This window comes from Mobula hypostoma, chromosome 9, assembly GCF_963921235.1.
Source record: "Mobula hypostoma chromosome 9, sMobHyp1.1, whole genome shotgun sequence".
Taxonomy (NCBI): domain Eukaryota; kingdom Metazoa; phylum Chordata; class Chondrichthyes; order Myliobatiformes; family Myliobatidae; genus Mobula; species Mobula hypostoma.
In genome coordinates, this window is record NC_086105.1 from 99716337 (window position 1) to 99732495 (window position 16159).

Consider the following 16159-nt stretch of genomic DNA (forward strand, 5'->3'; position numbering starts at 1 on the left):
GAAGGTCCAACTGCTGGTGAGTCAGCATCTGGGCAGAAACTACACTATGAAGTCAAAAGAACACTCCAAGCAACTCCACGAAAAGGTTATTGAAAAGCACAAGTCAGGAAATGGACACAAGAAAATTTCCAAGTCACTGAATATCCCTTGGAGTACAGTTAAGTCAATTATTAAAAAAAAAGAATATGGCACAGCTGTAAATCTGCCTACAACAGGCCGTACTCAAAAACTGAGTGACCATGCAATAAGGGAACAAGTGAGGGAGGCCACCAAGAGACCTATGACAATTCTGGAGGAGCTTCAGTGGCTGAGATGGGAAGGACTGTGGATACAACTGCTATCCTGGTGCTTCACCATTCACAGATTTATGGGAGAGTGGCAAACAGAAAGCCATTGTTGAAAAAAAAATTCTCATGAAATCTTGGCTAGAGTTTGCCAGAAGGCACGTGGGAGAGTCCAAAGTCAGCTGGAAGAAGGTTCAGTGGTCTGATGAAACCAAAATTGAGCTTTTTGGCCATCAGACTAAACTCTGTTTGGTGTAAGCCAAACACAGCTCATTATCTAAAACACACCATCCCTACCATGAAACATGGTGGTGGCTGCATCTTGCTGTGGGGATGCTTCACTGCAGTGGCCCCTGGAAGGCTTGTGAAGGTAGAGGGTAAAATGAATGCAGCAAAATACAGTGAAAACCTGATGCAGAGAACTGCGACTTGGAAGATTTGCTTTCCGGCAAGACAATGACCCCAAGTACAAGGCCAAAGCCACAAAGCTTAAAACAACAAAGTTAATGTCCTGGAGTGGCCAAGTCAGAGTCCAGACCTCAATCCAATTGAGAATCAAGCTGGATTAGAAAAGGGCTGTTCACTCATAATCCCCATGCGAAGAAGAATGGGGAAAAATTACAGTGTCCACATGTACAAAGCTGATAAAAGACTTATCCACATAGACTTGAGGTGTAATTGCCGCCAAAGGTGCATCTACTAAATACTGACTTGGAAGTGAGTAACTATGCAATCAATTATTTTGTGTTTAATAATTGCAATAAATTTAGACCAATTTGTAGAAATGTGTTTTCATTTTGACACAAAAGGGTCTTTTCTGTTGATCAGTATCAAAAAAGGTAAATTATATCTACTGTGATTGAATGAAACATGAAAACTTCTTGGCGGGGGGGGGCAGTGGTGGTGGTAAACACTTCCTGTAGGTACTGTACGTATTTGTACTTTGACAATAAACTTGAACTTCTAACCTTGGAGTCAGTAACAAGTGTTCAGATGCTAAACCACTGGGATTTCTGAATTATTTGTTAATGGATTATCAGAATTTAATTGCACTGTTGAGATTAGTACCACTGCAGTTTACTACTGCTGAGATTTTCCTTGTATTTTCTAACAAGAGTGCTCACAATTCAAATTAAATACCAGATAAACTTTTTACAAGAAATTACATATGCAAAGGAGCTTGATAAATAATTTCACTAAAAGCCTTTTTTAGAATTGCCCTGCTGAGTCTCCGAGCTTAACAGATTGTGGTCAATTAATCACTACATTCTAAGAAAAGGTTGAAGAAAATCATCGAGTCCAAGTTGTGAAAATAGTTCAAGGCAGAGAATATTTGAATGAAAGTCACGGATCTACTTACTGTCCTAAGCCATGATGACAATTTTGTAACTTAATGTTTGTATTTTTCTGTGGAGACTTCCTTCCATTAAGTGTGCACTAAAGTATCCCCAAGTTCTAAAGAAAAATAAAATACCCTTGCTACAAGACCCAGGTATGTGGTGAGATAACATTCTCAGTGCCTCAGTGATCAGTCAAGTAACTTGCAAAGCAACGTTGCCTAAATTCAGCAGAGCTAAGTAAAGAAAGATCAGTTACTCTGTGAAACCAAAGCACAGTGCTAGCCATCAAGAGGAGAACACCGGAGAAAGTAAGAATGAAATTACAATATTCTAGTGATTAAATACTTTCTGATTACCTTTTAATCCTATGTCACCAGTATCTTGATCCTCTAATTCTTTATCAAGAGATGCAACATTTACGTCACCAAAATGAAGATCTAAAGCAGAACCTAAGGTGTGAAAAGAAATTTAATATTCAAATTAGAATCACAGAGAATTTATGGGACACACACAAAATGTTGAAGGAACTCAGGAAATCAGGCATCTATGAAGACGTTTCAGGTCAAGACCCTTCATCAGCATTACCAGACTTGAAACACCAACTGTTTATTCCCCTCTGTAGATGCCACCTGACTTGTTGAATTCCGTAACATTTGATATGCGTTGCTCCAGATTTCTAGCATCTGCGGAATTTCTTGCAACTCAGATAAATTTTGGAATGGTGAGGCCCAAATTTTTTTTTAAATCTTCTCTGATGTAGACTTACCACAAGAAAAGCTGTCAATCTCAGAAACAGCAAGTGAAAAGTCACTGAATAGTTTTAAAGGACACAACTAATCTCAGCAAGGAATTTGTTGTACAGCAAGCTCTGCTGCCAGAGCACTGTTTGGGAAATTAGGAACTTCAAGTACATTAAAACCTCAAAATGAAAGTAATGTTTAAGGAAGATTAAGAGTAAAGAGCTTTGGAAAATAAGCCAGGTTATTATGGCAGCATAAACGTTGGACTTTAAAAAATGACTGCAAAATTCTAGTTCATATGGAATACAAGAATGTGGGAAAAAAATTGCTGCTGTGTTTAGGAACACAATTTAACAACTCAGTTAGTATAATCAGATATGGAAAATAACACAATTGGAAATTAAATAATGCAGATGATGGTTTAATATTTACTGTAAAAATGATACACTAATTTTCCAGGGAATGAAAAATATAACAAATAAAATTCAATAACAAATTCCTGTTGGATTCTAAGTCTAGTGTCATGAGACATATTGACCAGAAATTTCTATTCCTGGTCTGTACAGACCTCACACAGATGAGGAAAGGCTGGTAGAATTGGCCTCAGCACTGAGCAAAAATAAAAATCAATCCTTGGGGTGGCATAGTAATGAGGCTGTTAGCCCAACACTATTCAAGTGCCAGCTGTAAAATCAGAGTTTAATTCTCACTGCTGCCTGTAACGAGTCTGTACATTCTCATGACAGCAAGGGTTTCCTCCAGGAGCTCCAGTTTCCTCCCACATTCCAAAGACCTACTAATAGATTTAGTAAGTTGTGGGCATGCTATGTTGGCACTAGAAGCATGGCAACACTTGCAAGCCACCCAACACAATCCTTGTTGATTTGATTTAACACAATGGTTCTCACTATGTTTTGATGTACATGAGACAAATAAATCTAATCTTTAAATTTGATCACTGACTAATGACCGCTATATTCAGAATATTCAGAAAATATAGCCTGCAGCTCAGGAGAACAAGGAAGAGAATCAGAGCGTGTCACAGTAGCACAACTAGTAAAGCTGCTGCCTTAATGTTCTAACAGTCCAGATTCAATCTTCTATATAGGTTTCCCATCATGTCCCAAAATCATGTGGGCTGGTAGGTTAATTGACCATTTTAAATTACCTCTCATGTTTGGGGGGTGGGGGGGGTGAAGGGAAAATCTGGGGAGGGGAAAGAAAAGGGAATTTGAGTGAATGAATGCTTGATGGCCAATGGGCCTAAGAACCTGTACAATGACCTTATGATTATAGCACAAACTAGCAATCAAACAAATTGAATTTTTTTTCCCCCACAACAAATTTTGCAGACTTCTATTTTTTGTTGCCAAGTTCCTCATTCTGCTCCTCTTTAAGATAGTACTGTTACCAGGATACAATTCTGTTAACCAGCATGGGAATTTACCCTCATTCATGATATGGCTTATTCTTCATTCGACAACCTCCAACATCCACTTAAATAGGAAGCAGAATACAGCAAATTAGATCTTCCCAACTACAGGTATGGGCCAGCTGAATGAGCCTACAATCTTTCTCATTAAGAAAAATGAACACAGAACAGGTCAAGGAATAAACCACCTTTTGTTTTTAAACTTATTTTTGGAATCTAAAAGCCACTAGCAATGCCAGTATTTTCTTCCCCTTCATAATTCCCCTTGAATGTAAACTGTGATGACCTTCTTAAATGAGTTGTTTGTACAAACGTTTGTAGATCATTCCAGAAAGCACTCAAAACTCAAGCAAGCGGAGTGACCACATGGGTCAGGATGGCTGATTTCTTCCGTTGAAGGCAATGAAACAGATTGATTTTCTTTAAAAATGACAATCCTGTAGTCTTCATGCTGATCATTACCTAGAGACAGTATTTCTTTTCCCTACACAAATTCCAGATTATTCACTGAATTTAAATTCCACATGTGCAATTCTACAAGTTCTGAATGCCAGTCTTGGAAATGTTAACCCAGGTCTCTCTCCAGATTTTTAGTCTAGAAATTTTAACAATGCACTCATAAAAGTAAACTCTATTCCTAAATTAATTAGTTCAGATTTGACTGAGAGGTAGGATGAATGAACACCTCAGTTACGAGGCGAGACACAGTAATTACACCAAATTAAAGATAAACCTGTTTAAGGAAGCTCAGAATCAAAGTTAAAGAAATCCTTAATTGCACAAGGAACTTTCACTGATACCAAGAAATACAGCTTTCAAAAGCATCAGATAATTTTTTTTAAACTGCACTCCACACCAACAATACAAAGATACAGCAATAATTATCAAAGGACAAGCTGACCATCCCCAGGTTATTAATAAATGGGCAATACACCAAGTCAATTAGTGCAATATAAATACATGAGTAGAGGTGCAATACCAGGTCCTTCTTCAAAGTTTAAAAGCTCGAAGTAAATTTATTATCAAAGTACATATATGTCACCATATACATCGTTGAGATTCATTTTCTTTCAGACATACTCAATAAAACCAATAACCATAATAGAATCAATGAAAGACCCAACCAACAGGTCGGACAATGGGTGTACAAAAAAACCATGCAAATGCAAAATGAAAGAAAAAATATTAATAACAATAATAATAAATAAGCAATAAATTTCAAGAAAATGAGATGAAGAGTCCATGAAAGTCAGTCCATAGGTTGTGGAACCTATGATGGGGTGAGTGAAGTTATCCCCTCTGGTTCAAGAGCCTGATGATTGAGGGGTAATAACTGTTACCGTTACAAGTGTCATTTATAATTAATCAAAACAAAATCAAGAACACAGTCCTAAATCTGACATCAGTAATCTGTCAAGCAGGGTACCGTGCACAATTCTAATTTGATGGAGACAGGCGTGAGAGGACAGAGGAACATCTGGAGAAACTTCTGAAATGCTCGCGTCGCTGCCACTGCTACTGTGTGGTCCGGAATCTCCAGAGAAGGCCCCGAATCCTCAGCTTTGCTTGTTTTGGTGGGCAGGGCGAGGTGAGGTTGAAGGCACTTGGCAAAGGATGGTGCTCAGGAGGCTGTATCGGAGGCTTGAAGTTTTTGGATGGACGGACTCAGTGTCGGCTGTGGTCAGCTGCTTCCAATGCATCGGCAGTTGTTGGTGCCTGGAGGTTTATGGCGGGGAGTTTCTCCCTTTTGCCGCCTGCTATCGGGGACTCGGGGAGTTGATCGGGACTTTGAGACTTTCTTTTTTTACCGGGCCCATGGTCTGCTCTTCATCAAATTATGGTATTGCTTTGCACTGCTGTAACCATATGTCATAATTATGTGGTTCTGTCAGTGTTAGTCTTTGGTTTGTCCTGTTTTTCTGTGATATCACTCTGGAGGAACATTGTATCATTTCTTAATGCATGCATTTCTAAATGACAATAAACGAGGACTGAGTGTTCTCATAATCTGATCTAATGCTGTACAAGAACTGAGTATGCATCAATTCTGGGTACTATACTATAGCAAAATAGTTTAGACAAAATCTTTTGCTTAAGTTGGGGGGCATTCAATGTCAAATTTAAATTACTATTCCCACCTGTTGGCCTGAGGTATCATTGGAGTACGTTTGCAGAGATGATGCCCAGCCTCCTATTACCACACATATATCCCTACTATTTATTCAGATATCTCAACAGTGAGTGCTGCAGCCCAGCCATTTACTGCAGATCATGCTCTGTCACTTTCCACACACCTCAAGTGCAGTTAGTCTCTTCATATGTACTTGCACTGGGCTTTCCTCTTCCCCAAATTACTAAGCACAAAGGCCCAATGTATCAGGCCAAAGGGCAGTGACATATTTTAAAACTCTTTCAGTCGTCAGTACAAAGATGCTGATACCATATAAAGCATACCTTTACGATTAATATGAAACTTTACACGTGCAAGACCCTGTACATTACTTCTTTTTTGACAACCTGAATCAATACTTTAAGTGTTACACAAAACTCTATGTAGCCTTTTACAGAGTTCAAAACCTAAATCACCTATTACAGAACATTCCTTCCTCAATCAAATACTTGCGTTCTGATCTGTTCAAGTAATGATGCCACTTCCTAACAAAGCAAGACACTCAGACAAGAATTAGGCTTAGCTTCCTTATTGTGAATGTTCTTAAAACATCAAAACGTCCAAACATCCGTAAAACTCAAGAGAAAATCTTACATAGCAACACAATACATTATAATGGAGTATGACTGCAACTGAAAGCTTAGCAGTAAGAGGACACTACACTGCAGGAACTTATGCATTCTCACAGTAAATGTGTCCTCACCTTGGAGGAGTAAGCTGTTCAGGACTGGTGCTGGCCTTCTGACTGCTGAGTCACTCTGCACCAGCCTCTGTTCCACACCCATTTCCAGTCAAGCACACCCCTCCCTCTTCACAAACTGACTAATCAAAGCAATTTGCATCACGTGTTCTCTGCAGCCTAACAGCATTAAAAGCAACCCGACACCTCTGAGGAAGAAGCAGGCTGTATTAGTAACAACTTCATTTAACACTGTAATTACCAAGTCCCTTGTGATGGAAATACTGATTGAGCAACTTGTGAATAGTCAAGTTCAGCACATTAGCGTGAATAGCACCGTACCAATATATAAACCTAAAAAAAAACTAATTTAACTAATAAATTCTACCAATTTATTAGAACAGATGGCTGGGTAGATGATGTGTTGCAACTGCAACATGTGGGATTGGTGGATCCCATTGTAGTAAACAGTGATTGTAGGTGCAGCATGTGTTGGCTGCTCAAGGAACATCAGCTCAGGGTAGGTGAGCAGAAGTTCAGGTATTGACACTGCAACCCATCAGGGAGGGATAGAGTACCCTGGACATGGTATTTCAGAAAGCAGCCACGCCGCTTAAATTAACTACCTCAAAATTGGTGCATGGTCAGAAACAAGATGGTGTGACTACAGACAGGCAGGTTGAGGGAACTGAGAACCTGAAGCCCAACTGTTCACATTATCTAATATGGTCTTGCTCCCTGTATAGATCTGACGAGAGGACTGCGAAGAGGGTATGCAAACAGTCCATAGCAAATGGTGCTAGGAAGGCTGAAATGTAGCAGTCATATAGGATGGCAAACGCGAGGAAATCTGCAGATGCTGGAAATTCAAGCAACACACACAAAAAATGCTGGTGAACGCAGCAGGCCAGGTAGCATCCATAGGAAGAGGTACAGTCGACGTTTCGGGCCCAGACCCTTCAGTTAGGGGAATAGACACTTCTCTGCAGCAAAATGGTTTCCTGAAGACTGTGTTGCTTGTCTGGTTCTACAGTTAACGACATCTTTTCTGGACTGGAGAATAACTTGGAATGGTAGAAGGTAGAACCAGTTCATGGTCATGGACTATGCAAGTACTAGTGACATAGCGAGATGAGGAAGTAAGTTCTGTTGAAGTATGAAGAGTTCAGGCAAAACTGAAAAACAGAACCACTACGGTGATAATATCCACATAATTATCTGAGCCACAAAGGGTAAATAGGTTTAGAGAAGTAAATGCAGGGCCTTGATTCACCTGGACAATGCAAATACATATGTCAGGATGCTGATATTGACTATAGTTCAGCATTTAACACATCATTCCTACAGTCCTAATGAAAAAGCTACAGAACCAAGGCCTTTGCACCTCCCTCTGCAACTGGATCCTCGACTTCCTAACTGGCAGACCACAATCTGAGCGGAATGAAATAGCACCTCCACCTCACTGACAATCAACACTGACATACCACTGTGCTTAGCCCACTGCTCTACTCTCTGTACACCCATATCTGTGTGGCTAGGCATAGCTCAAATGCCATCTATAAATTCTGCCGATCATCAGCAAGACAAAAGAACTGAATGTGGACTTCAGAAGGGGTAAGACAAAGGAACACAAACCAATCTTCATTGAAGGATCAGATGGAGAGAGTGAGCAATTAAGTTCCTGGGTGTCAATATCTCTGAAGACCTAACCTGGATGCAACATAATACTGCAGCTATAAAGGTGGCAAGACAGCAGCTATATTTCATTAGAAGTTTAAGGAGATTTGGTTTGTCAACTAAAACATTCAAAAACTTAAAACAAAAGTACCATGCAGAGCATTCTAACTACCGCACAAGATTCAAGTGAGTTGCAGAAACTTGTAAGATTAGTCAGCCCCATCATGGATACCAGCCTTCACAGTATCCAAGACATCTTCAAGGAGTGGCGACTTAGGAAGGCAGCGTGCATCATTAAGGATCCACACCACCCACAATATGCCCTCTTCTCATTGTACCTCCTTCCGACAGTAACAGAAGCCTGAAGGCACACACTCAGCGATTCAGGAACAGCTTCTTCCCCTTTGATTTATAAATGGACATTCAATCCATCAATGCTACCTCACTACTTTTGTGTCTTTTTTTTAACACTACTTATTTTGACTCAACTATTTAATGGATAGTTGCTGGGACCAATGTGCTGGTAAATTGCTTATCTAGCATTGTAGATAGGTCTATAAACATACTAGGAAGGGGTGAGAGCTCCAAGAACATCAGATTTAATAAACTGGAGAAATCAGGAAGAATTGAAAGAGCAATGGTACAGGGTAGCGACAGGGAAATTGACAGTCATAGTGTGACAGGCTTGGGCAGACGAAGTAAATAAGTTGTTAGCTCGTGGTAGCAAGGTGTCCAGGATTAGTTGCTCAATATTTCGGGTTATACATTTTCCAAAAGAATAGGCCAAAGGGCAAAGAAACTAGGATTGTTTTGTTAATCAAGGAAGGTACCAGAACAATATCAAGTCATGATATAATGGCAGTGCATTGCAGTGTCATTGGTTTGGGTGAAGTCATGAAGAGCAGGGAAAGGCAAGCATGGGCAGGAGTAATCTACAAACCCGCAAAAAAAAAGAGACCTCTCAGTAAGTCACAGTATTAATTGGAAAATACCAAGGATGTGTTTGAAGGGTACTACAATTATCATAAGGGATTTCAGTTTATATATTAATTAGACAAACCAAATTGGCAAGAAATAAATTAGAAGAATATACAGAACGCATCAATAGTTGCAATTTAGAGCAGTAGATGCAGAGCTTACCCAGGAATTAAATAATTCACATTTGAACTTGCACGTGTGTTTATTTATTTAGAAGTACAGCACAGAGTAGGCCTTTCCAGCCCTTCATGCCGTACCACCTCACAACACCCAACAACCCCAATTTAACCCTAACCTAATAATGAGACAATTTAAAATGACCAATTCACCTAACCAGTACATCTTTGTTCTGTGGGACAGAACTGGAGCACCCGGGGAAAATCCACACGTTCCACAGACAGGATTTACAGACTTCTTAAAGATGATACCGGAATTGAACTCCGAACTCTGACACTGCAAGCTGTTCTTACGTCCTGCTAACTGCTACTCCACCATGGTATGTAATGGGAAAAGATTAATAAGAGATCTATTTGGTTAAGGATACTCTAGTGCAGGGGTTCCCAACCTTTTTTATACCATGGACTCCTACCATTAATCGAGGGGCCAGGGTCCCCAGGTTAGGAACTCCTACTCTTGTGGGTAGTGACCACAAATACAATAAAATTCCAAATGTAGTTTGAAAATGAAGACTACAGATTTCCAACCAGTGTAATCAATTTAAATAAAGGCCATTATATTGGTACGAGGGAGGAATCATCCAAGGTGGATATATCTTTTGTGTCAGTCTTCTCTGTGGAAGACTCTGCTGCTATCACGGTAGCGAAGTGGTTAGCACAATGCTTTACAGTACAGGCAACCTGGGTTCAATTCCTGACGCTGTCTGTAAGGAGTTTGTATGCTCTCCCCGTGACCATGTAGGTTTCCTCTGGGTGCTCCAGTTTCCTCTCACAGGTTAGTTGGCTGTTTAAATTGTCCCATGATTAGGCTGGGCTTAAACTGAAGGATTGCTGGGCAGTGTGGCTCGAAGAACCGGATGGGCCTATTCCGCGCAGTATCTCAACAAATAGATAAATAAATGGAATATCAATTTCAAATAACATGGTAGAACATATAAAGTTCCCCAATTACAACGGATAAATTATTGGAAAAACTCAGAAAACTAAAAGCTGACATTGGCAGGATTCAATGGACTGCACACCAGGCTTTTAAAGGAAGTAGCTGCAGAGATGGTGAACCCATAGGTTGAAAATTTTCGTAACTTGCTGTATTCCAAGGTACGAGAATATTAGAAGCCAATCTGCCTCCTCTGCTCAAAAAAGGAGAAAGCAGAAGGCAGGGAACTTCCAGCCAATTAGTTTAACAGCTGGAGCCAATAACTAAAGTAATAGTTAATCATTTAGAAAACTGAATATAACTATATATTACACGGTAGAGCAGGCAGAAGGGCCTTATAGCTACTGCTCCCATTTTGTGTTCCCATATCAACTTCATTCTAAACAAAAGACAAAAAGAAACTGATCATGCTGCCTAACATATCCAAGATAAGAATTTCACAGAATTGTGGTTTTGTTTTCAGAAAGGAGAATGTGGCCATACACCTCATCCCACTTTTTTACTGTTTCAAAGAGTTCACTAGATGTTCTTATTTTCTAATATAACAAATCCAGATGTGGTGGGGCTATGGGGAGATCAGGAAGAACAAAGGAAACCCAACCTGACCAACTGGTTTACATGACCAGTGGAACAGAGAAATGGTATATAGGAAGGTATATATGGTGATTATTTTCCTAAAGAATGGAAATGTACCAACACTATACTCTAAAGCCAAACATTTTTTACTACTGTGCAATTCTTTTAGATTCAGTGTTGCCAACATTTCATTGAAGGGTGCCAGAGATTTTCTGGAAAATTTATTTCAAATAAATTGAATGTTTAATTCCACATTACCAACCTGCTCTTGCAGCTATGGTTGTTAATGCAAATTGCCAGGGAAATCAGAAAGTAATGTCAATTGAATGTCAAATGTAAGCAGTTGCACATTTACTGGAGATGGCCTTTGGCTGGCACTTAAGTGGCATGCAAGTTACATCACTTGACAGCCCAACCTTCCAGGCTGTATACAGAAACACGCTGCTTCATTTACTGAAGAACTGAAGTGAAACTGATCATTGCACAGTAAGCACCCATCCTCCACCACTTCTGAAATTATGATGGAAGGAAGGTGGCTGAAAGAGCAGCAGGAGATGTCTGGTACTAAGACACTGCTTTGAGGAACTCCAATGATAATATCATGGGAGTGAAATGATTGACTGCAATGTCCACATTTTCTTTTGTGCAAAATACAATTCCAGTTAATGGAGAACGTCCCCATTTCTATGATTTTAGTTTTACCATTCTTGGTCACTTACTGCTCTGATGTGAAGATAATCAGTCTCAATTGACAACTGAAATTTTGTGCCTTGGTACAGACCAAGGCTGTAATGAGCTCAAGAACAGAGCAGCTTTGGAGAAATCCTAACCAAGCATCAGTAGAAAGGTTAATGATGAAAAATGTACTTCTTGCTAGCACTTTTGACAACTTCATCACCTGACTGATGAATGATATTCATGGGTTGGCAGTGGAAGGAATCAGCCAAAATAAATTTTAACTGGGAAATTAACTGGCAAACTCATTCAGTAGAAGTCAAATAGAATCAATTTGTCCTGGAGCATTCTTTGCTGTATCTAGTGCTCTCAGCAACTTCCTGAGATAGTATGGAATGTATCAAATCACGGAAATCATGAAATCTTTAACTACTCTTTGAGCTCTTTAAACATTCTGTATGCTTCTCCAGAAGTTTTTCTGAAATTAAGAGTTTTATAGAAGACCTGTTCATTTAACACCTTCTCAAATCAATCTGGTGAACCTTCACTATACTCACTCTATACTTGGTAGAAGTACCTGAGCTATCAACAAGGTCCAGTCTTACTAATGTTCTCCATAATTGGAGCAGTACCTCCAGCATAAACATTTACCTTTCTAACTGCTTGTTGAACCTGTACATCTACAACTCACGCACAGAACCACCCTCTAAACCGACCTTTCTCAACTTTTTTGTCTTGGAGGAATCTTTGAAATAATTTTCAGGTCTTGGGAATCCCTGCGTAAAAATTATACCCACAGCACACAGTACGTGAGAGTGATCAGTCAGTTTAATATCCAGAAATAATTGTCAATGCCCTTTTGAGTAGAGAATTTATTTTTAGCTTGGAAAAAAAAGGCAGTTAAGCTTAGCTTACCTTTCTTGAAATTAATCTCTTTCATTCCCTTTCATAAATTTTAAAAACTCATAAGGCAAACATAATAAATTTCTGTTAAATAACTGGCTTAAATTAAAATGGGATTTAATGTTTCTAAAGGTAGGCTCATTAGATTTAATTTAAATAAAGGGTGTAAATTGATTTTAATTAATGCTATTTACAACATGAAAATTTAGTGACATTGTTGAATAGTAAAGTTACTAAAAACCATAAGCCAAAGCAACACAGTTTCTCCAAGACAAACAATTTGTTTCCAGCTATGAAGACAAAACATTAAATACATCTTGGCCTTTGCTTGTTTCAGGCAGCTCTTTGCGCAGAAAAAGTTTTCTTGATTTTCATCATCATTTACTAATCTTACAAATGCTACAACATGATATTTATTGGTGAAATCCATTGACTCAACAACCTGGAGAGAGATGATGAGCCAATGGATTTTCAGTTTATCACACAAATGTGACATGTCATCAATATGTTGACTTATAGTACAGTTTGAGAGGAAACTTTTTCAATTTCTCAGTACTGCTTTTTGTCCCAACATTTTGCCCTCTATAATTGTACATGCTGGAACTATTAGGCTCTCGTCAACTGTGTGACTTTTCCTTTTCTGGGTACAAATTTTTGCTACTAAATAGCTTGCTTCCTGAACCCTTTTACTGACTGTGACTTTATTAACAAAAACTTTCTCTGTTATGAGATTCCAATAGGCGTTTAAAATAATTGGTATTTTTAGATGTCCTATGGCTGTGATTTGTAGTCAAGTGTCTCTTCAATTTTGCTGGAGCTATTGCTGCATTTGTAGGTTATTTGCTATAGACTAGACACAATGGAAGAAGACAACTTGGATTGCTAGTCCATGTAAGATCCATTGACAAGTAGCTTTCATTGTAAAGACGATTTTTTTTTGTGTTTGTTGTTGTACCAGTGCAGTGCAATACTCAGAAGACTGTACTGTCAGACATGTCTGTAAAACACAGGGGTTAATAAAATATATAAAAGAACAGCATAATAAATAACTAAACAGGAAAACTGTGAAAAAATACAAAAACTTCACAAGACAATTCACTTCTAACCTACACAATCACCTTTTGCAATGTTTACAAAAAACAGCAAACTGGCAGGCCAGCAGCTGAGTCTCAGCGCGTAAAAGTTCCTTCTTTAGAATGAAAATTTCCCTCCAATTTCCACTACACCAGTAGGGTAAGTCAGTTGGTGGCATGCAAGGGGAAGTTGGGGGAGGTAATTCAGGAGGGAGAGGCTAATGTCACAGCCCAAGTTGGAAGAGTCTATTAAATGCTCAGAAAATGCACTTCACACTTATCAGCCTACTGTCCTCCCTTCCGTGCAATGCAGTACTTACCAAGTATCAGTGGCCTCCCCCATCTGAGAATGGACGCAACCAAATAAAGTCTGTCCTTTAATGAGATTGCTAACGGGGGTGCTTGGTCACTGCCCACTACTGTGAGCGCTAGCATTGTGCGTCGCACAAAGATCACAAAGCTATGTTTATTTTTTTTAAATCACCATCTTTTGCAGAACCCCTAACGACCTCTCGCAGAACCATAAGGATCTGCGGAATCCTGATTGAGAATCCCTGCTCTAAGCAATACCATTCTGCCTTTATTTCTTCTAGCAAAACAGACAACCTAGTTTTTTTTTCAGTTTCACAACTTGCATTTTCTTGCCCAACCATTTGTCCTGATTATATCTCTGCATCCTCCACCCAGCCAACAATGCCATCTACTTTTGTATAATTAGCACATTTGGATATATTACACTTGACCCCCTTATTGACAGCATTGACAAGAGATTGTGAACAGCTGGGGCTTCACCATCAATCACTGCAGACCTTCATTGATCACAGCCTCACAAACTAAAAATGACTTTTATTCCTGTCCGTTTAAAATTGTTAATCCACACCATTACATTATCCCAATATTATATGATATAATTTAGTTTAATAACCCTTCAGTATAGCACCTTTTCCAAGAAATTCTGAATCCAAATCAAAAGTTAAGCTCTTAGTTATTATAAACAATTTCAAACAGATTTGTCAAATATAATTTTACTTTCATAAGCCAGTAACTCTATTCCTATTATTGTTTTCCATGCATTGTGTTAACACTCCCTTTATAATGAATTCCAGTACTTTCACTTCTATTCACAGAAGACTAAGTGGCCTATAGTTCCCCATTATTTTCTCTTCCATCTTTCTTAAATAGTAGGGTTACATTTCCTACCTTCCAATTTAGTTCTAAAACCGATCATTATTTTGGAAGCTGGTGATAAGTGATCAATTATCTCTTGAGTTACACCTACAAAACCTTGGGATATTTATCATACTTTTGGGATTTATTACCATTCAGTCCCACCAACTTTTCAAGGACATTTCTTTTTACTAATAATAATTTGAGATTTCGTTTGCTTTAGATTTGTCATTTTCCACCATTTTTGGAGGATTTCAGTCTTCTTCCCAAGGAGACAAAATATTCAATTTCTCTGCCATTCTAGATTCACTTACTTGGTTAAATACAAACTCCCTTGCTGGTGCTAACAGATTTGAATTCACATCTTTAGAACAATGATTCTGAACCACTAACCTAAAAATACAATGGAGCTACTGTAACACATTGCTGCAATAGGGCTTTTGAACACTGATCCCTGTTGTTCAACTAGTAAACCAGACAATGAGTGGAAGATAAACAAAACTCAATTGTGCTGAACTTACTTGCAATCAGACTGCCAGCTCATTTCCCTTCCCCACCACAAATTAGAGGCTTTAAATAGAGAACCTATATGGCACTTCAGATGGTACCGAAATGGAATTTTTAAAATATTAAATAACAGCTGAGTCATTTCCAAACAGAACACTTCTGTCCCAAAACCATCTTCTGCAACATCCGTGTGAAATCCCCATCCGTCATGCATTCAACTCTCTCCAATCTCAAGGCAAATTCAATTTATTCTCTACACAAAAGAAACAATAAAACAATCAAGAAATATTTGGCACACATACCCAGAAGTGAACATTTTTCATGGCCTTGTAAATCTTCTCATATTGAGATAGCATTGAACAGTTTACAAACTAATCCACATCCACAATGAAAACTCAGATAACACATGATAAGAGCAACTAAAAATATGGAATTTTTAAATGCCAATTAAAGTTCTTGGCATTTGTTGAATACTGACATTATCCAAGGATGCATTTCACATCCAAAGCCACCACTGGCTCAGTTACTTCTGTGCTAATGAATTTCACTATTAAAAGCCAAAACAGAGTAATTTTCTCATTGCAATCAGAGACTACCTTCTCATAGCTCTTTAGCTCATTTAACTGCTTTATGCCCAAGGCTGGCAGATTTTTCCATTTCTTCTTCAAACAGCTCCAAGTGTGGGTGGGCAGATGTTAACATTTTCAATCATTAATATGTTTTTAACTCACAGAACACATTCAAGAAACTAATGAAAGGATGTAAAATGCATACAGATTCGTGAAGTGATGTGTTTTGGAAAGTTAAACCAACATAGGAAATACTATGAATGATAGGGCACTAGG

At 38.7% G+C, this 16159-nt stretch overlaps 1 protein-coding gene across 4 annotated transcripts in view; it reads right to left on the reverse strand.

Annotated features, from left to right (window-relative positions):
• unkl (unk like zinc finger) overlaps positions 1–16159 on the reverse strand; it is a 152846-nt gene that overhangs the window by 19791 nt on the left and 116896 nt on the right. For 3 of the 4 annotated variants that reach the window (XM_063058762.1, XM_063058761.1, XM_063058763.1), the window contains one exon: positions 1981–2073. In XM_063058762.1, the coding sequence (XP_062914832.1) occupies positions 1981–2073 (93 nt within the window). Of the gene's footprint in view, positions 1–1980; positions 2074–6669; positions 15829–16159 lie in introns of those variants that run through there. The other variant, XM_063058764.1, reaches the window with a different exon arrangement.